This window comes from Phlebotomus papatasi, chromosome 2 (genome assembly GCF_024763615.1).
Source record: "Phlebotomus papatasi isolate M1 chromosome 2, Ppap_2.1, whole genome shotgun sequence".
In the NCBI taxonomy this organism is placed as follows: Eukaryota; Metazoa; Arthropoda; class Insecta; order Diptera; family Psychodidae; genus Phlebotomus; species Phlebotomus papatasi.
The window spans coordinates 60,966,586-60,988,432 of record NC_077223.1 but is presented as its reverse complement, the minus strand read 5'-3'; the positions used below and the strand labels follow the sequence as shown (position 1 = coordinate 60,988,432).

At 32.6% G+C, this 21,847-nt stretch overlaps 1 protein-coding gene across 14 annotated transcripts in view; it reads right to left on the bottom strand.

Annotated features, from left to right (window-relative positions):
* Window positions 1–21,847, bottom strand: part of LOC129801972 (protein kinase C-binding protein NELL1-like) — a 149,335-nt gene that overhangs the window by 14,301 nt on the left and 113,187 nt on the right. For 7 of the 14 annotated variants that reach the window (XM_055847478.1, XM_055847477.1, XM_055847474.1 and 4 more), the window contains exons 6-12: window positions 16,657–16,812; window positions 16,329–16,554; window positions 14,103–14,279; window positions 12,925–13,044; window positions 8,087–8,347; window positions 3,653–3,991; window positions 3,317–3,582 (exon numbers count right to left, since the gene is read on the bottom strand). In XM_055847478.1, coding sequence (XP_055703453.1) covers window positions 3,317–3,582; window positions 3,653–3,991; window positions 8,087–8,347; window positions 12,925–13,044; window positions 14,103–14,279; window positions 16,329–16,554; window positions 16,657–16,812 — 1,545 coding nt within the window. The remainder of the gene's footprint in view (window positions 1–3,316; window positions 3,583–3,652; window positions 3,992–8,086; window positions 8,348–12,924; window positions 13,045–14,102; window positions 14,280–16,328; window positions 16,555–16,656; window positions 16,813–21,847) is intronic. The other 7 variants (XM_055847483.1, XM_055847486.1, XM_055847482.1 and 4 more) reach the window with 2 other exon arrangements.

Below are 21,847 nucleotides of genomic sequence, written 5' to 3'. Positions count from 1 at the left end.
AAAATGCTCGTCAAGTGATCATATTACGAACAATGTTTGTGAAAAAAGTATAATACAAACTTTTACGAACCTTTTAGTGATTTATACTATTTACGAGCATTTCGTAAGTCTACAGTAGGAATTCTCAAACATTTACAAACAATTACACGAAATATTTGTATCATTGTACAAATTGGTCAGGTAAAAAAAAACTGAATGTTTACAGAAAATTTTAAATAATTCGTGTTTTAAAATAATTAGAAAAGAAATTCCATATGGCTGTTGTCAGAGTAGGAGACCTAACCGTTCAAGATAGAGGATTGTGATCTTCGGGGGATCCTCCATAAGTTGATCTTCGCGTCATGAGCATAACCTAACATTTTCGAACACCTTTCTATTTTCCTTAAAACCATGTTTTTTTTATAGGGTAAATTAAGCTAATTCAAAACCTGCTCCAAATGGAAATTTTTCGATACTCCAAATGGAAACGTCATTTTGTCCATGATAAATATAGTACTAATTATTATATTTATATATTTTCTATACCACAGTTTCATTATTTAGTTAATTTTGGAAGCCTTTCGTCGCGGTTTCACTTACACTGTTTGTCTCCAATTAGAAACTTTCCCTTGTCTCCATTTGGATTAATTCATTTCCAATAGAAGTATTTTCCGTTCGCGTATTTTTCTTGTATTTAAGAAGTTTTCAAATTATATTTAAAGAATTTTCACTAAACAGTAACATTCTAGAAGAGTCAAGGAGCAAATTTATGTAATTCTCGTCAGAAAAAATATGAACTTAATGTGTTGAATCTTCTGTCAAACTTAAAGCGTCTGGCAATGGTTTTGAATTAGGACATTTACCCTAAAGGTTATTTAGGTGGACAATTTTCTCATAAGCAATCAATAAATCAGTTTTTAATAATGATTTTTTCAAGATCAAAAGTCAAAATGGTTCTAAAAAACGTATTTCTCAATCGATTTGAGCAAATTTAGCATCGTCAGAAAGGCCTTGGAATCCCTGACGACTCTGTATCAGTTATTGACCGGTAATGGACCAATAACAAATTTTTATTTAAAATTCAATTTTATTCATTTTATGCAATAAAATTAAAGTATTACAGGAGATAGCGACACTTTTCTTCCTCTATTTCTCTCATTTTTGTTTACGACAGAGAACGAGGAGACAGACACACGAATAAGATAATTTTTTTTTTTTAAATTGTTAAACTTTTTCCATGGATTTTATTTTCAAAAATTCATTGCGAAGAATTAAAAGATTAAGATAGACCGTTCATATTCTTTAAACTTTAAGCATTAGTTTTTAGATTTTCTCACTGTTTCAGATGGGTAGGGAAGACTGGGGCAAAAAGTTACAAATCGAAAAATTCAAAATTCAATATCTTCCAAGGTAAAAAAGATAGAGATTCGAACAAAGAATTTAGAAAATAAAAAAATATCAAAATTTTTAGTTCTATTTTTGAAATATTTTTCTTGCAGAAAATAACAATTATTACCTACTTATTTTCCAAAATTGATGCACTGGTGAATATTTTCTAAATAAATTGGATTTTTTGAATACGAATCCGCTATCTATTTTAGAATTTCACAAAAGTTCTTTTCTCCAGAAATCCTTTTATTAAAAATGGCCACTTGGGGTAAAAAGTAACAAAAGGTATAGAACAAAAAGTAACAAGAAAGCGAAGCAATTTCTGATGTCTCACGGCGAAAAGAAACGTCATTACTATGTCTCGCCGCTTGTTGTTTGCATTGCTCAAACAGTTTGCAGTCTTTTGTGTGTTTTTTCTAAAATAGCTTGAAAAGCGCTTTTCTCGTTTTCTCAATTTTTTCGCAGAGAAACGGTGTTTTACAAAGGTGTAGATGAATAAATTTTCTATGAAAATATGTCCTCTAGGTATTTTTCCAAATTTACGGAAGCCCGTAATGAAGCGAATCAAAATATGATAATACCCCATGTCTGGTACTATTTGCCCCAGCATTTTTGGGAATAGTCACAAAATTACCTTTTAGAAATTGGCCCGATAAACGTATTTCCTTACAAAATAGAGGAAAATTACTTTCACAAAGTTGTAGAGCGGTAAATTTCCTATAAAACTGCGCTAATTAGAAATTTTTGAAGCGTTCGAGTAGCTTGTAAAAAAATAAAATATTCGTTTTGTGACTTTTTGCCACAGTCTCCCCTAATAATGACACGAAGGAGTGCTCTCCTTCTTTTTTCGTTTTTATCAAAAAAATTTTTAAATATTGCTAAGATTAAACAAATAGGACAACAAATATAGCAAGAGTTATGAAAAACAAATATAGGGTGGAATCACCAATTCTCGCCAGTGCCCCACTTTTCGCCATTTATATTGAAATAGCTATTTTTCGCTATTTATGAAATAAATGAGCCGCAAAGTTATTTGTATTTTTACTACTGCTACGTATCCAGTAGAAAAATAATAATTATTCGTTTTGGATTTACGATTTTGAGCATTTTTGAGAGCAATATTTTAAGCAGATGCATCGAATCCAGGATTTCTTACCCAATATATCAAGTGTCATCAAACTTTCATCAAGCAAAATTTAGCGTTTTGAATAAATAATTTGTCTATTGAATATTTAATTACACTTGTAGAAAAATAAAATTTGTATTTAGTTAATTAATATTTCATTTTATATTATTTTTATATAAAAATGAGGCATGGCGAAAAGTGGCAATATTTTGGAATTATTTTACCACCTGTCGCAATCTCTTTTCAATAGGCGACGCTAACTTCACTTCGTAGATTCTCAGTTGTCAAATCTGCATTGTTTACTTTCTGAATTAATCCAATAGTTTGATTTCTCAAATAAAAGCGAAGAAAAATCATTTAAAGTGAGTAATGATAGGGTGATCATGAGGAAGGTGAAATACTGAATATATTTTTTGCATAATATTGAAAAAAATAATTAAGTTTGAATCTTTCCAAGTGGGTGGCGAGAAGTGGTTATAGCACTGGCGAAAAGTGGTAAAAAGTGGCGACGAAGTGGTTATTTGTGCATTGTTAATAAAAATCAGTTTTTAAAGTAGTCCAATGTTGTATTGGAGGACTTTTGTTTTCACGAATCTAGAATCAATACATCTAAGTAACTTTGTGTCAAATTTGAATTATATTGTAATAAGGGTTTAAAAGTTATAATAAAATTAATTCCCGTTTTTCCTAAGCATGGCGATAAGTGGTTACTCCACCCTATCTGGAATTGTCCCAACCTTCCCTAATTAAATGACTCATTGGGAGGATTAATATTTTGATTTATATTCAAAGTAATTTAAAAAAAGAAATTTTTCAACTTACGAGGCATTCGCATGTTTGACATTGGTAGATCCACTGTTCGCCACTCTGGAAGACCACGTGCTTCAGCTCCTGGTGTTGGCAGGATTCCTTTGGATCACACTGTGGACAGCAAAGATCACGTCCAGGTCCACCTCGCCAGGCTGAGCAATTGCACGGTTTATCGGCACATGAGATAACACCACGTTCACAGGTGCATATCTTGCACGGCTGATTCTGTGGTGACACCTTCGCACCATCCGGAATCTCGTTGTCTTCGAACATGCAGCCTATAATTATTAAAATAAAATAAGCCAAAAAAAAAACCTTTTTAACCTTTCCTTCACGACCACAACTTACTAAGGCGACAGTTGGGATCCTCTTCCGCAGGAGGACAATGGCACTCAAAGTGGCCCTCAGTGTTGACACAACGTGCTGTTACGTGACAACTGTGCGTTCCGTGTCGACATTCATCGATATCCACGCAGTCGGCATCGCGCGTCCGGAAGCCCGGCTTGCACTTGCAGTAATACCAACCAGGCATATTCACGCACACAGACGTCTCACGACATCCATGCATTCCTGCAGCGCACTCATCCAGATCTTGTTCACACGAGGCACCCACGAAGCCTACCCGACATGAGCACACGCCTGGTGCCACGCACTGGCCCCCATTTAGGCACGTTTGGTTGCACACAGCTGCGTAGTTAATGAAATTTTAGTTTTTCACAGCTTGTTACTTACTACAGCAAAATTTAGATAAAACTTCTCGCTTTTCATTTAATATCACACTTTTACAATCAAAGGTACAATTCACGTTTTTTTGTGATTTTCTAATGCTTGTTAAGATTAAAAAAGAGGGATGGCAAAACGTACCATACTTTGAGATATGCACAAATTTGTGATTTAGATGCTTTCTGCATCATTTACAGTGTACCGGTTTTTCTAAACGATTTGAAACGATTTTTAAATCACTCAGAAGATCGTTCGAAATACCTTAGGAGTACTACAATTGATTTTCGGATAAAACTCACTTATCGGTTTATAACCGATTTATTACCGGTTCATAACCGATTATAATCAGTTCAGATCTATCAGAAATTCCAAGACCTTTCCAATGAACCAAAAATTATACCATTTAGTAGAGAAATACATTCTCTAGAGCCATTTAAACCTTTGATCTTGAAAAAACCATTTTAAATGAGCATGTTAAGACCGTCGTCGGACCAGAGGTTTAGACCAGTTCCTGAGGAAACTTTATAATTTAGAAATCAATTGGACATCAAATTTTCTAAAAAAAAAATCTTGGCTGAAAAGAAATTACAGAATTTAAGCCATATGGCTAACCCTTGGTTTGAAGCCCGTATAACGGTTCTTGATTTGACTTATGGGGAGTGGTTCCCTGAAGCTTCCAAGTCTGTGGCATAATAACGGTCGAACGCCGCTATTACGTTACGAAATAGCGCTATTATGTTACGAAATTAAAAAATCAAGGGACTATGTACTGATCTTTTTCTGAGTTCAGAAAAAGGTTTTTTTAAATGATAATATTTCGCAATGTAATTAATTTTACAGCTTAATAAAATTGATAAAGGCACAAAATTTAAATGAACTTAACGTTTTACTGTTCGATTCCAAAGAAGGATGGTTTGGATCACAAAGGGTAAGATTTATCGACTTCTGGTCTTCGCTGACCCCCCTAAAAGTGACCATTATCACCAGATGTTTTCTCCTTTTTCCCACGATTTCCTCCATCTGATTCATATCCGTGATTTTCGGTTTATCTAGAAAATGGTTCTCAGTCTTTAGATACCTATGATCGATAAAATTTCCGATATTGAGTTCACGAATGTCAAAGCTAAACCACTATATTAGACCTATTTATTAATGGCTGCGACTTTTTGGTCAGTAAAAAATCAAATGTGGTCAGTTAAAAATAAAATATGGTCAGTAAAATATTAAATGTGGTCAGTAAAAAGTCAAATTTAGTAAGTAAAAAATCAAATACGGTCAGTAAAAAATAAAGAATCTGGTCAGTAAATAATCAAATTTTATCAGCGTATATTTTGGTCAGTAAAAAATCAAATTGGGTCAGTAAAAAAAATAAAATTTGGTCAGTATAAAATAAAATTTGGTCAATAAAAAATCAAATTTGGTCGGTAAAAAGTTAAATTTGGCCAGTAAAAAATAAAATTTGGTCAGTATAAAATAAAATTTGGTCAGTAAAAAATCAAATTCGGTCGGAGGAAAGTTAAATTTGGTCGGTAAAAAGTCAAATTTGGTCAATAAAAAAATCAAATTTGGTCAGTGAAAAATCAAAATTGATCAGTAAAAAATGAAATTTGATCGGTAAAATATAAAAAATAAACAGTAAAAAATAAAGAACCTGGTCAGTAAAAAATCAAATTCTCTGTGCTTCGGGAAGTTATCTGTATCGCCTGTTGAGGCAAATGGAAATTTTCCATGCTTTGAGAAATTATCTGTATCGCCTGTTGAAATGACGAAATACGAAATGTACTAAAATACGAAATTTCCGCAATACGAAATGTGCAATACTTTTTATCCGAATATGCAAAGTTTTAACTTTTATTGATTTCCTCTTAGTTTATTATTGACTAAAATATTATTCACTGATCATATTTAATTTTACACTGATTAAATTTCACATTTTACTGATTTAGAAAAAAAAATTACTGACCAAATTTGACTTTTCTCCGACCAAATTTAATTTTTTACTGATTTTTTTAAAGTTTTTTACTGACCATATTTTCTTTTTTACTAACCATATTTTCTTTTTTACTGACCGAATTTGATTTTTTATTGACCAATATTTTATTTTATACTGACCAATTTGAATTTTTTACTAACCAAAAAGATTTTGCCTTTATTAATCGATTTGATTTAATTTGGGATTTCTGAAATTCGTTGAAATTTCCAAACTTTTCTGCATCGGTATTAATTCGTAATGGATAGACAGCATACTGGAATATTATTTATCTGAGTTTTCACAGGGCTAGAGGTCAAACGGTAAGAGATATTTACTACCAATCTTCGATGAGCACCCTTTAGATCAGAGGTGTACAAGAACCGTTTGAAACCGAACAAACGTCAAATGAAACTTGTACGTCAATGGTCAAAACGCTACCAGAACAAATTTATTTTGACGTTTATTCAGTTTCAAACGGTTCTTGCACACCCCTGCTTTAGATTATTGACTTCTCTTTGGTTTATTATTTCGAAACCGGTTCCTAGATTTTTTTCGGATATCTTTTAAAGGGAAATTAAGGCGAATATTTCGTCTATAGACACCTGTGACCGAGGAGTTTTCGACATCGTTTATATCAGTGGACAAACTCTAGAACTCTAGAAAGTACATAAAGACTTTGCCCTAGACACAATTACGACTTAAGCCGAGAGACGGCTTAACGTAATTTATTATCAAAATAATGATCAGATTACATTTCCATAAATTTTTGATTAAGCCGTCTCCCGGTTTAAGCCGAAAAACGGTTTAGTTAGTGGAAAACTAATAAGAATTTAGTCAAATCATTATTTTTATTATACTTACGTTAAGCCGTCTCTCGGCTTAAGTCGTAAGTGTGCCTAGGGCATAAATATATTTAAAAAAAACCAAAAGGTTGTTTTTCTTGTGCCATTTAAAAGTAGCACAGGAATTGTTGAGAAAAAAATAACAAAAAAAAAAAGTTAAAAAATCTAAATCAAAGTAAAATTTTGATATTAAGGACCTTGTTCTACTAGATTTGATTAATTGAAAAAAAATAATGTCCCATTTGACTCTTTAAAATTAATAAAGAATATATATTAAAACCTATATTGACTATATATATTAAAGCCTAATAAATACAAAATGAGTATTAACAGTATTAAGACGCAAAAAGGGTGATCCTACACTGAGAGAAATCCAAAAAAGTTAAAATAACATCCCGAAAATGCATTACCCTGCATTATTGATCTGAAATCTGTGTAAATTGTAAATATTATGCTTTTTAGGTGCATTATGGGTTAAAGTTACCCTTTTTCATGTTAATTTTACCCTTAAAAAGGTGTAAAATTAACATAAAAAAATGTTGATATATTTTTACACCTAAACAGTGTTAAAGTTACGAGGAAAAAAAGTTAATCGTATCCCCTTTTTTTCTCAGTGTACCATACTATTGATAAGCAATTAAAATAAAAAGCACCAAAGATTTAAATACTATACGTCTATTATTTCAAAATATTAAAGAAAATTAACATGTTTTAATTAAAGATCTTTGTTTTTAATCTTTTTTAATTAACAAAATAACCTTTAAAGGTAAATTAAAAGATTTTTATAGCTGATTAGCATGAATTGAATACACTCCACAAAACGGTTTAGTAATACGGAAAGAAAAGTGCTCTAAAAATAGACTTTAAATAAATTTTCTTCTTAAACTTTACGAAGCTTTAACCTTCTTGCCCTTGTCTTGTTTCATAATGTCAACAATCAATTAAAAGAAATTCATCCCAATTCCAATTAGGAATTCTTCGAAGAAAAGTCCTAAATCAAAAGTTTTCTCAACACGTCTTAATTCCTCCTGATTGATTCCTAAGTAGATTTCAACAACTTTACTTCTATAAACTTCTGAGTAATATTTTGCCTCATCAAGGATTTGTTCAATTCAATTTTTGCCATTAAAACTTTTCCAAAAGTACTAAGGAATTTATTGAACTAAAATCCTTTCAGCAATCAATTAGGGTTTGATGATGTGCAAATTCATTTTGGGAAGAGAACAAAAAAAAAAGAATACTTACGCTTGCAGTCGTAGCCGTCACCGGTGTATCCGGGACGGCAGCGACAGTGGTAGGAGCCCTGCGTGTTGATGCACTCGGCGTTGGCGTGACACGCGTGCTGCCCCGTGGCGCACTCGTCGACCTCCACACAGTTGAATTTGTCTAACCTACGGTAGCCGGGCAGGCACTCGCACACGTACGACCCCGACGTGTTGACGCAGCGCGTATTCAGGTGGCAGTGGTTGCCCGTGAGGCCGCCCTGTTGAGCGCACTCGTCGATATCTGCAACATGCCATTTTTGGATGGTTAGTAGGGGCTTCTTCATTGAACATTGATGGTGTGCTTTTTGCAAGGATTTCACGCAAGGTAAATGGGGAAATTTATCACATGGAGAAGCTACGTTTTACAATTTAAAAATACATTAAAAAAACAATTTTTAAACAAAAGGAATCTTTTTGTGTTTTAAATTAATGAATGAACGTCAGTGGCGACGAGAGGCGTTTCCTACAGAATTTGACATTATTAAAAAAGTAAGATAACTATCATTTTTTGCCTTAAGCCGTTTGTATAACTTAGTCCTAAACCGTAGCATAACACTATGATTTTTTTTAGTATGAGAAGATTTAGCACAAAAATTATAATAAAACTATGTGAAACATTTCTGTAAAGAAAACCTGCTGAAATGTACAACTTTATGCTCAGTTTACACGCAATCAAATATTACATTCAGTTCCACTAATAAATTCTCTGATTGGCTACAACTTGAAAGCTTTGAACAACCTTCAAAGATTTAGCCAATCACAAAACATTTTGTGGAACTAAAAGATTTAAGCGCATTTGCATAATGCTTGGCGTCTACACACTAGTAGAAATTTTCGTCAAAAATGACCATTTTTAAAAAATTCTGACGTTTCTGCCTATAGGGGAAAGTGACCATGCTTGATACGATCCAAGCTTGATAATAACTATTTTTTTCTTGTGCTAATCAATAGTTGTGACTTTTAGCAATATATTTTAATAGCTGGTCCTAAGTCTCACACTTCCTGAAAAAATTAGGAACCTAGCTCTTTTTTCATAGTTTCAGGAAGCAAAAATCAAAAATGGGTCCAAAACTGTAATTTCGATACATGATATTTCATAAGTATTTCTTAATTAATGTCGCTGTTCAGGAAAACTACTATCATAGGCACATAGAGGGTTCATCAGTATTAATATTTATATAAAAATAGTTTTACTTGGGGACACTGTTTTTGATGGTGGTGACAAATTCATAACTTCTACATGTGTCCATCCTATATTCTAAGAAGGGTCCATGAATGATAATTTAAATGTGGCAACTCTATCATTAGATGTGATTCTTTCATAATTACACCTATTGTAATCCTCCAATTTTATCGACAATTGACATAGCCTTCAACCCTGTTGCCTGAATTTTAAGGTTGCAGAGTGACATTTTCATGGACTCAAAGTGAAAAAATGGTTTTCGCTAGCGCACTAATGTCATAAAAACATGGCTTAGAAAAATGACATAAGAGTGGTTTTAAAACTAATAACCAGTCTTACAAACGGTTTAAGCAGATAGATTAGAGTTTCGTCTAAATATTGATGTGCAATTTTTTGTATCCGGTGAAATTTTTACAGTGAAAATGGGCCTCCGAATTGTCGAATCAATTATTATACAGGAAGGCCCCGGACCCAACTTGTATAAAAATCGCCACTGAATTTCCATTTTCTTCTTAAGGAAAATCTAAGGATTTCCAGGAACTATTTGAGGTGGGATTCTGAACATAATAAGTGAGACATTTTTTTATCATAGTGGAAGAATCGCTTCGGTTTGTATGGTAATCAGAAAATAATCACAAACCTTGGAAATCATTTTACAGTATAAAGCATGGTCACTTTCCCCTACAAGGATAGGGTAAATTTTCTTTAAAAAGGCATTTTTAGAAATTTCTTTAAACTTCCTCAACATCTTTTTAATATTTGTTTTGAAATTTATTAACATTAGAGGATACTTTACGGAAGTTTTGCATCTGTGTCAATATTTGACTTTCTGAATAAGCTCCACCCATAAATAATTGTTGCCCACGCCCTTTTCAAAAGTTTTGCGCTATATTGGCTTAGACTTTAGAAATTTTGAATCCAAAAAAGAGAGATATACTGTGGAAACATTGAGATTAATAATTTCACGTAATTTCAATACGTATAAGGAGGGCCATGAATTGATGTGCCCATAAAAAATAGGTCACGCCCCCTCGAATTGTCTAAACTAAAATCATTTATTAATATTGCAAGGTAGAGCTTCATTTTTTTTTATTTGACTAAAGTGTAATATAAATATCTAATTAATGGTTCCGAAAAACCTAATGGATTAAGAAAATTTCGGTCAAAATTGGAATGCTTTTCTTTCTCATACATTTTGCATATTTCTATCTCATTCTTTCACACTCTTCTTCTTCTTCTTTTAAACGTCACAATAAATTAAATTTAGTTCAATCGAATTTGGAGTGCGAAAGTATGAGGTAGACAAATCGTCGGTTGCGTCTTGCGTCTACCTCTGTCGTATCTGCATTTTTTTTGTGTCAGCATTTAACGCAAGAGGGAACGTCTTTATTGTAGCTTGCTCCGAATGCAGATACAAAACAAATGCAGATACGACAGAGGTAGACGCAACCGACGAAATAGGGGAAAGTGCTCTCCATTCGAAAGTTCATGCCTTCGAATAATGTGAATTTTCTTTTATTTTTCCTAATAGACTTACACATTTCCATTAAATATTAGTTAGCTTATAATAATTATTGATAATTATGTAGTAATTATGTGTAAGTCTCTTATGAAAAGTTAAAGAAATTCACATTATTCGAAGGCATGAACGTTCGAAAGGAGAGTACTTTCCCCTAGCGTGGATACCCCGAATAATGCCACTTACACCATTTGATGCCAACTTGAATAAAAAGGCAGTTTTTCAATATTACGATATTTTCGAATTTTGAAATATATGAAACAATCACTAATGTATATATTTCTTAATTCCAAAATGTCGTATATTAAAAAAAAAAACATTTTATTCAAGGTGGAATCAAATGGAACAGTGGCATCATTCGGGGTATCCACCCTAAAAAAACGTGTCAGAAAGTAAGAATGTAAATTATGTTTTCCTGAAATTTTTCTGATCTAAAAGGTGTGCCGGAGCCACAAAGATAGCTCTTTCTGTATCCTGTATTATTATGACTAGAAACGTCAAATCTTTAATCTCTAAAAGACACTTATCCAGTAAAATGATTCATGACATTTTTCAGTATTTTAACTAAAAATATAACTAAAATCTTTGATTTTGATTCCGCGTATTTTTCGAATTTAGTTTGTAATTTTCAATTTCATATTTATTACTTTCCAAAAAGTTCTTCTGCAGATGTTGCTTAAAAGGCTGAACATTAAGGGAAAATGGTCAAATCCGATCCCAAAATCGCCATGACCGAGTCCTATGCCAATGGATAGAAATTGGTATAGATAACTAGTTTTTTTCTGGTATAAATGTCCTAAACTATTAGGGGAAATATTCTAGAGTACACAAACTATATCTTGGAAATAGTTGGCATACGAAAATTTCTCTATTCGGGACTTTGACTTTTCAGAATTTTGGCCTTTCTGGTTTTTTGGCGATCGGGATTTTGGCTTTCAATATATTAGTTTTTCCAGGACTTTGGCTTTCGGGGTTTTAGCTTCCAAGATTTTAGTCTTTACTGGATTTTGGATTTTGGCTTTTCATGATTTTGGCCTTTCCAAGTTTTTGGCGTTCAGGATTTAGCTTTTAGGATTTTGGTTTTCCTGGATTTTGGCTTTTTTCAGGATTTTGGTTTACTTGGATTATGGCTTTCGGGGACTGTGGGGTGATCCTAACCACCCCCCACTTGCGTGTTTTTCCGTTGTCCCCTGCCTTATGTGGAACAGGGGATTTGATGTAGACAAGTCCACTTGCAATTGACGTGGTCCGTCGGGATTTCAAGATTTTGGGCTTTCCGAGATTTTACCGTTCCGGATTTTAGGTTTCGGGATCTCGGCTTTCAAAATTTTGATCTTTCAAGACATTTGGCTTTCGGGATTTTGGCATTTCTGGGATTTTGGCTTTTCGTGATTTTGGCTTTTAAGGATTTTGGGTTTTAGGGATTTTGGCTTTTCGGGATTTTGGTTTTTGGTATTTTGGCTTTTCGGGATTTTGGCTTTTCGGGATTTTGGCTTTTCGGGATTTTGGCTTTCCGGGATTTTGGTTTTTAAGGATTTTGACTTTTCCAGTTTTTGGTTTTCGGAATTTTGGCTTTGAAGTTTTGGCCTCGTATTTAAAGAAACCCACTTTATCACTTTAAATCAAATTCTGATAAAATTTGACTATTTATATCGAGAATAATTTGTTTTGACGTAAATGAACTTCTTAACAACTTATAAAATGTGTCACTGATGTTTTTAATAATTAGTTTTATATTTTTAAATTAATTTTTCCCAAGAACTTAGATACATACACTCTAAAAATGTAGCTGAAAACACAAAATTTTGCATAAACTTTTACTTATACGAAATTTAATACATATTTTTAACAGGTTTTGAAACAATTTTAAGAGTTTAGTAAAATATTCATGCACGTAGCCTCTCTCCACTAAATTAACCCATTTAGTTTGCGCTCGCAGGAGAAAATAAATGTAACTACAGCCCCTCATCAATTGGTTCAATATATTAGTATTGACAGGAGGCTCGTGATGTTAGCACAGAAAAAAAGGACCTCGGAGCCAAAATAATAAAGTTCAGAGAAAAAAAAATAAATAAACAGAGTTATTTAAGGGGGAAGAGCATTGCAATACACTTACCCTCACAATGAAACCCATCTCCTTGGAAGCCCGGACGACAGGTACACGTGTACTTGGTGTTAAGATTAAGACACGTAGCATTAGTATGACATGCGTGACCTTTCGAACAGTAATCGTCTCCTGCGTCCGCGGAATTTTGCGAGGTTTTGTTTGTTTAGTATGCATAGTCAATGGAGAAGTTAGGAAGGAAAAATATGGGTTAGATTGATATTATTATTATTATTAAAAAAAAAAACATGAGAAATGGCTTCAACCACCGCTTCTTTGAAGACACACAATGAAGAAGGATGGAAGTTTTGAGAGATTAAGGACAAATGCGTGGCCAGATGCGTAGTAGATGAGAGTAACATAGTTTGAGACAAAGAGAGAGAGAGAGATATTAAGTAAAGCATTTATGGGGTTAGTTTAAATTAATTTCTTCTTTTTTTTAAAGAGAGGAAAAATACTTTTAAAGCATTTTATGCAATATTATTTTGTACGACTTTGGTTTTCCAATTCTTAAAGCCGAAATTTTTCTCAATTTTGACCTTCAAAAACAAAGCCAAAAAATTTTTTTTGTGAACTTTTTTTCTCCTTAGGAGTAAAAAGTTTTTCAAAAAATAAAAATTGGAAAGCATACTTAAATGGAATGTTTTTGAAATGATGCTTAAATTAAGAGCGAGTGTTTTCTTTTGAAAAAAAAAATACAACTACTAAATCTAAATAACAAATATTAAAATTAAAAAAACAATGAATAAGCGTTATGGAAATGAGATTAATACGTCTAACTAATAATCTTATCATTTTTTTTCTCGCGTAAAGGTAATTTGTTAAAACACAAATGACCAAGTACAGTGAAACCTGATTGTTGATAAATCGGTTTTTCATTTTTGTTTTTTTTTTGGCTCGTGACCAACTCCTCTCTTTTCTCCCCTCAAAATAAGATTGTAAATACTGAATCTCACTGTAACATTTTGAACTCTGCTTTTGTTGGACATTTTAGCAACAATTAAAAAGAAAACGGAGGAAGTAGCAAGAAGTGAGTAGCGTTCAAGAAGAGAGGATATCTCTTTTTGTTTTTAAATGTTTTTGGTGCTTGTGTTATCTCTTAATGGGTTTCACAAAGTTGTCCTCATCGTACGCCTCCGCGCCACGAATCTCGTCACCATCGTTCTCATCGTGGTTGTCATCGTAATCACCTGGACAGAACTTGCAACACTCATCGGTCACGGAGAATTGCAACTCCTTTGGGCATGACAACTTTGGACATTCTAATATATCACATTTCATATTTCCATCTATACATGAACAGTCGCGGCATCCGAGAATTTGCCTTTCACCATGTTCAAATTCTTGCTTTTTGATGAAGCACTTTTCTGCAAGAAAGAAGAAAACATTGGTGGAAAACATTGATTCAGACACAAACGATTGCACGTGCTGTAAGTCACATTTTCTTAAAAAAAAAAGACAAACAAACTAAAAGCCACACTTAATACTGCATCACAATTAATAAGGATTTGTTAGGAGATTTTTGGGACAGATTCAGAGAAAGAACTAAACACTTTGTTTTATATCTAGCTTAATTTTCCAAACAAAAAATGGCAAGACGACTTATATAAAATTTTATCAAGTTTTAGTATTTGGAAGTTTTATTTTTTGCAATTTAACTTCACAATTGCCTTGTGGAGCTGAATTATATCATACTAAAGTCTAGTCCTAATTAAAATGGTTGAAAAAAGCCGTATTTCAAAGGTATCTCAATTCAAAGGTGCCCCACTTCCCCCTAATATGATTAAAAATGTTTTGTCATATTAACAAGCAAAGTTTATTAAAAGGATGTTCTTCCATACAGAATATGGAAAAGTTTTGTCAAACTGGTAAACAACATCCTTTTGACTAAATTTGAACAAGATTCAATTGTCCGTTTAAAAAAACATTTTTTCATAGTACCTTAAAAGTGCTTCTGCATCATTTACAATTTACCGGTTCTCAACGGATTTGAACCAATTCATAAATCGCACAAAAGATCCCACAAAATAGTTTTAAAAGTAATAAAATTGATTTCTGGACAAAAAATACTTAACCCTCTAACGGTGTTTTCTTTAATATGCGAAAAAAAGTTCTAAAACAATGTTTTCTAGGATAATTGTGATCCAATAAAGTCGAAAAAACCTTCCATTCTTCATTATTTTTTTTAGTTTAGGCGCTAGGTGAGAAAATATAAAAATTTTTTGAAACTATTTTTGCTTCTAAAAATCACATTTTTAGTTTTTTCAATTTTTTTTAAAATAAAATATACAAAGTAGAATGACATATCTTTCAGTAAAAAATAAATTTATTTTAGTCAGACAACTTTAAATCGGTATTTTTATGGAAATTGGAAATGAGTTTTTTTGCACAAATATTTTTTGTTGCTTTTTCTCTGACCTGTCACACAAAACTGGGAATAGCAACAAAACGAAGAGTCAAAATGACTATTACCGAGGACACTATAGCACTTTTAAATAAATAAAACCTTTATTGTCGCTGTAAATGTGATTTTTGTGAAGACCGCCTGGAGGCGGTCTTACCCGTTAAAGGGTTAATGGTTCGTAACCGATTGTAACTGACACAGTCTTGTCAAAAATTCCAAGATCTCTCGAAGGAATTGAAAAATTGGTTGATAAAAACGCTCTCTAGAGCCTCTTTAACCTTTGATCTTGAAGCCCTGTTATTAGGGATGATTCAACGGTATTTTCGTATAGGGATAAAATGTCTGCCTAATGTCTAAAACATAATCAAACTCGTAACTTAGATACTATACCTCAAAAGTATTTTCGCACTACTTACCGTTTCTCGGTTCTGAACCGATTGAAGCCGAATCATAAATCAGTCAAAAGATTCCACAATATAGTTTAAAGAGTATTAAAAATGATTTTCGAACAAAAAGTATTTATCGGTTTATAATCGGTTCACAATCGATTTGAACCGATTTATAAAACACTCAAAATATTTCGCAAAATACACTTCAGGAATAATTTAATTGAAAAATAAAAAACGCCTAGAGATATCGTTTTTTATTGGGGGTCACCGAAGATCGGAACTTGATATCTCTTACCGTTTAAGCTCTAGGACGGTGACAAGTTGAAAAAAAAAGTCGATTATATAACTGCTCTCTCTTTGAGTTTGAGCAGTAAAATTGAGAATATCACTATTCAAAATTATTTCAAATTCTTTACATATGATTTGTATTTTTGATAGCCTGTTTCTCTGAATCTGCCCACAAAGTTTCAGTTATAATCTAACACAATTCTCTCAAGATGCTCAATTTGTTAAAATACCAAAGCCTGATTTGCATAGTTAATTCAACAAATCCCGTTGTTATTTGTATCACAATTATATTAATGGAAACATGGGAACCTGAAATGAAAGTAAACCGTACTCACTCAAACACTTAGGGCAGCATTCACCATTGACGGTGACGGGATGCTTGCACGGTAAAGGATCACAGACTCGCGCGCCATGGCTGATATTGCCACGGTCACACTTGTAGACTTCGCATCCCACGTCCCACGCCTCGCCATCCTCCTTCCGCGTGCCATTTGCCAGCACGCACGACTTACGACAGTCGCACTCTTGGAGCTCCAGAACACGACTTTCTGCAGCCACTAGCTGGATTCATTGCGAAAGTCGTGTTAATTTAATACAAATTTCCCTCAATTCCCCCAAAGGAAAAAAAAATAAACACGATCAAACATTGATTCTCAAACATACCCTTTTTTTAAGATCCTCCAGACTCTGTCGCAGTTCCTCAACGGAACTCTGCAGATGACTAAATTGTCCACATGTAGGACAGTGCGTATCCACATGCGGACACTGCGTTAGGTAGCCGTAGGAGCTCGGGATCACACGAGCATCCTGAATGTAACCCTGCAACGAGGTACCAGAAAAAAAGCCCCTCTTATTACACTAAATCCAAAATGCAATATTTTCCTTTGGCATAACACACCCTCCCCCACCAAGTCCCCAGCCATTTAGAGCATTATTAACTTCGCCCCTAACGACAACTTTGCGTGTCTTTTCTTGCAAGACATTCACCCACAAAATAGTACCCAGTAGCGTCGCTCAATGTCTCCCAAAAATGCATTAAGGCGCAGTAATTAAATTCCAAACGTGAGAGGAGGTAAATTGTGAAGGTTTTCCACGCTGAGAAGGAAATTTACGAGTGTTCTTCCGAAGGGAAAATGAAGATTCTTGGTCGAGTTGGGAAATAGGACAGACACTTTAAGCTGAAAATGCCTATTCTCTCTCTCTCTCTCGACCTTTTAGCAAAATTATGAGCAGTTTCTAGTTCTTATTATACTAACAAATTGTAACATTTATAAATCATATGTTAAAGTCATTTTACTTGCAATAACAAAGCTATAATAAATTTGCCACTTAGCTTGGTGACTAATTAAAAAGATCTTTGCTAGCGAATATGATGCAGCCTTTAAAGACCAATTTAAAAATTTTAATTTTAAAGATTTATCTCATAACTGCAGATAAACGCATCAGTTATTACAAGAAATCATATGCAAACTTTTAGCATTATGTATGTAGTAAATTAATCCGTGACAGACATTTCAAAACGGTACAAACGTTCATGAAATTAAAAAAAGATCGATAACGTTGAGATAAAAGTTTATGATGCGTTATTATTTGTACTGAAAACTCAAAATTGATAGAAAATCTTAGATAAGATAAAACCTCCGGTACACTTTTTAGACCAAGAAAATTTCATGAAATCAAAATTAATATCTCTTTCTTTCTTTCTCAAATGTTTTGAATATCTCTATCTTACTCTTACAGAGTCAAAATTCGATTGAACTAAATTTATTGTGGTATGATGTTTAAAAGAAGAAGAAGAAGAGTCCGAAAGAGTGGGAATGATGCAAAACGCTTGAGAAAGAGGTGTGAATTTCGATTACATGAAATTTTCCTGATTTAAAAGGTTTGCCAGAGTCTCCTGCACACCTTTTACATCAGCAATATATTATAAAGTCGAAATTCACATTCCTTTCTTTCTTAAAAGTTTTGTATATTTCTACCCTACTCTTTTTTTACAATTCTTCTTTTTTGAACATCACACCCAATTAAATTTAGTTTAGTCTAATTTCGAGTCCGAAAGAGTGGAATAGACTTATGCAAATCTGTCTAGAAAGAAAGGGACGCAAATTTTGCTTTCATGAAATTCTATCGATCTAATAGGTGTGCTGGAGGCATTAAGTCTTTTAGATCGGGAAAATTTCATGAAATAAAACTTAACATCCTTTTCTTTCTCAAATGTTTTGCGCATGTCTATTAGGGTGTTTCACGAAAAAATTTTTTTTTTATTTTCGAGCGCTTGATTGCTCAAAATGTTCTATTTGATGAGACAAGAAAATGCTTCATAGACATGAAATTTTTTCAACGCAGTCTAGAGGTCGCGACGGGGCTTTGAAGATTATTAGGGTATCAGGGTCGGCAACGGCTCTAGAGGCCAAAGGGTTGGAGATAGAGACTTGGGACCTTCGGGGGACCCCCCCATAAGTCGACCCAAGGATCGTTAAAATACCCCTCATTTTTCCCCCGCCCCTCCCCTTCCCATCCAAAACCATATTTTTTGAGATTGCTCGAAAACGCATAGTGCGATTTTTTTCATTTTTGGATATGTTTTAGAAATTACCCAGGCGGACATTTCGTCCATATACGAAAATCCCGTTGAATCATTCCTAATAACGGTTTTTCAAGGTCAAAGTTAAAAAGGTTCTATAGAGCGTATTTTTCATCCGAATGGTATTATTTTTGGGCTCATAGCAAAGGTCTTGGAATTCTTGACATGCCTGAATTGATTCCAATCGGTTATGAACCTATAATGAACCGGTTTATAACTGATAACTATTTTTTCCCCCAAATTCAATTATATTACTCCTGAAGTGTATTTTGGTTAATGTTAGGAGTTATTTAACTATCGGTTCAAGTTGGTTGTGAACCGGCAAACTTAAAATATGCGAAAGTACTTTTGAAGTAGAGCAACTAAGTCACAAGTTTTATCACTTTGCATAGCCTAAGACACTTTGTCACCATTTTTTTTTTTTTGACAAAGAGATTTAGAAAAGAAAAAACGAACATTTTTTTCGCAATTTTTTGCCTTCACAAAATTGAATTATTCATTATGCTTTTCACGATGCTTTTTAATACCTTTTTGACTTTTTTTTTGCATTGAAGAACCTCGATTTTTCTTGATCCCTTTTACCCTGTTTTTGAATCGACCTTAAAAACACAAAATCCTTTTCTCATAAGATCACTCCCTGACAATTTTTTTAGCCATCAGAAGTAGAAGACTATAAATTTTTACAGTATTCTTTTTCTTTTTTAAACCCAAAGAGCAAAATTTGTTTTACTAAATTTTTTGAAATTTGTTTACCCAAAACCTTTAACATTTTCACGTTTTTTTGTCTCCGCCCCATTCTTGCATTAAGATCCAACAAACATTAATAAGACTGTAATATTCAAAGCACAACAACTTTTGTTTGTAAATATATGTTTTCAAATTTGCTTGGGGGAGTGAGTGATATGACTAACTGTGTTATCACACTTGCACATTAAAATTTTAATATGATTCACATTAATTGTCGCTGGTGAGAGTTCAAATGTGTAATTTGTGTGTTTGAATCATTTTATATTCAAAATTTGATCTATTTGTTGATAAGAAGGTAGACTTAGCCCGCAAAATTTGATATAAATTGATTTATAGTTAATGAGAAAAATTAATGCGATTTTCTCTTTAATTTTGGCATTGAATAAACGAGCAGTAAAAAGTCAAATTTGGTCAGCAAAAAATTCGAAATGATCAGTAAAAAATAAAAAATGGTCAGTAAAAAATAAAAAAAGGTCAGCAAAAAGTTTAGAAAGATCAGTAAAAAATTTAAAATGAGCAGTAAAAATATTGAATTTGGTCAGCAAAAAATTAAAAATGATGAGTAAAAATATTTTAAAAAGCAGCAAAAAATTAAAAATGAGCAGTAAAAAATAAAAAGTGGTCAGCAAAAAATGAACAATGATCAGTATTAATATTCGAGATGATCAGTAAAAAGTTAAAAAGTGATCAGCAAAGAATTAAAAATGAGCAGCAAAAAATAAAAAATGGTCAGTAAAAAACAAAAAGTGGTCAGCAAAAAATTAAAAGTGATCAGTGAAAAATAAAATATGGTCAGTAAAAAATTAAAAATGAACAGTAAAAAATTAAAAATGAGCAGTAAAAAATAAAAAGTGATCAGTAGAAAATCAAAAGTGGTCAGCAAAAAATAAAAAGTGCTCAGCAAAAAATTAAAAGTGGTCAGCAAAAAATTAAAAGTGATCAGTGAAAAATAAAATATGGTCAGTAAAAAATTAAAAATGAGCAGTAAAAAATTAAATTTGATCAGTAGAAAATGAAAAGCGGTCAGCAAAAAATAAAAATTGGTCAGTAAAAAATAAAAAGTGATCAGCAAAAAATTAAAAGTGATCAATGAAAAATAAAATATGGTCAGTAAAAAAATTAAAATTGAGTAGTAAAAAATAAAATTTGATCGGTAGAAAATAAAATGTTATCAATAGAAAATAAAAAGTGGTCAGTAAAAAATTAAAAATGGTCAGTAAAAAATTAAAAATGATCAGCAAAAAATAAAATTTGATCAGTAAAAAATGAAAAGTGATCAGTAAAAGTGGTTAGTTAAAAATTTAAAATGGGCAGTAGAAAATAAAATTTGATTAGTAGAAAATGAAGTGGTCAGTAAAAAGTTCAATTAAAAACAAGAAGTGGTCAACAAGAAATTGAAAATATTCAATACAGTAAAAAAACTGGTCAGCAAAAATTAAAAATGTGCAGTTATAAATAACATGTGGTCAGAAAAATAAAAAAATGTACAATAAAAAATAAAAAGTGGTCAGTAAAAGGGGTGGCAAAGCGTCCGAGGCTTTGCGAGCTGCTCGAACTCCCGAGAAAGAGCTCTGCCTTATATACCTTTTCGCAAGCTTTCTGATGTACCGTCGTTGCGGGTGACTTTGCACTCTGCTGTTTGTGAGACTTTGAACAATTCTAGCACTTATTGATAGTCTTCGCCGATCCGGTCTACCATGTCAAAGTATATAGGGATATGTTAAGTACCAAGTAAGGTACAATGATCCTCAAAAGGATTCTTGTAGTTTCAGTAATAGTCAATGAAATCCTAGTACAGGTATTTTGTCAAAAAAACGACTCCGCGAAAAAGTTATCTGAAGATGCAATTCCAAAATCGATTTCAGAGAAGTAAATTGCCCAAATCTATTCTAAATTTATCTGGCTAGAATAATTCACTTCGATTTTGATCATTATTTTTAGTAAATTCCTTTCTTTCACTATAGTCTTCCTAAGAACGCATGATTTATATTATAAAATTGCATATAATGGACTTTCTTAAGCTTTATTATAGAAGTATTTGGCCAAAAATTATCCAATTTTTTTATAACTTAAAATAAAATGACCGAGATCTACAAGATGATATGGTCGCCATCTTGGTTTGACGATTCTGTCCGCCATTTTGAATAACTGTCAAAACAAAAATCTCATCCGATTGAGCTAAAATTTTAGTATGTTCTGGCTGATGTCAAGACCTTTTCAAAACGTATATAAAATGCGACCTAGGTCAAGCGATTGTCTGGGTACTGGGGCTCCAAGTTCAAAATTTTGACATTTTCATGAATAAAAAACTACGGAGAGCTTCTTTTATCGAAACCATCACAAAAAAGGCAGTATTAACGTTAGGTGATGAGATCTAAATAACAAACAAAAAGAAAAGTAATGTTTTTCTTTATAACAGCATATTATTTGAAGATCTGAAAAACTTTTGCAAATATGAAAAAATAAAAATAATTAAATGCACTTTTCATTTTTTTTAATTATGTAAGAGTAAATAAATATATA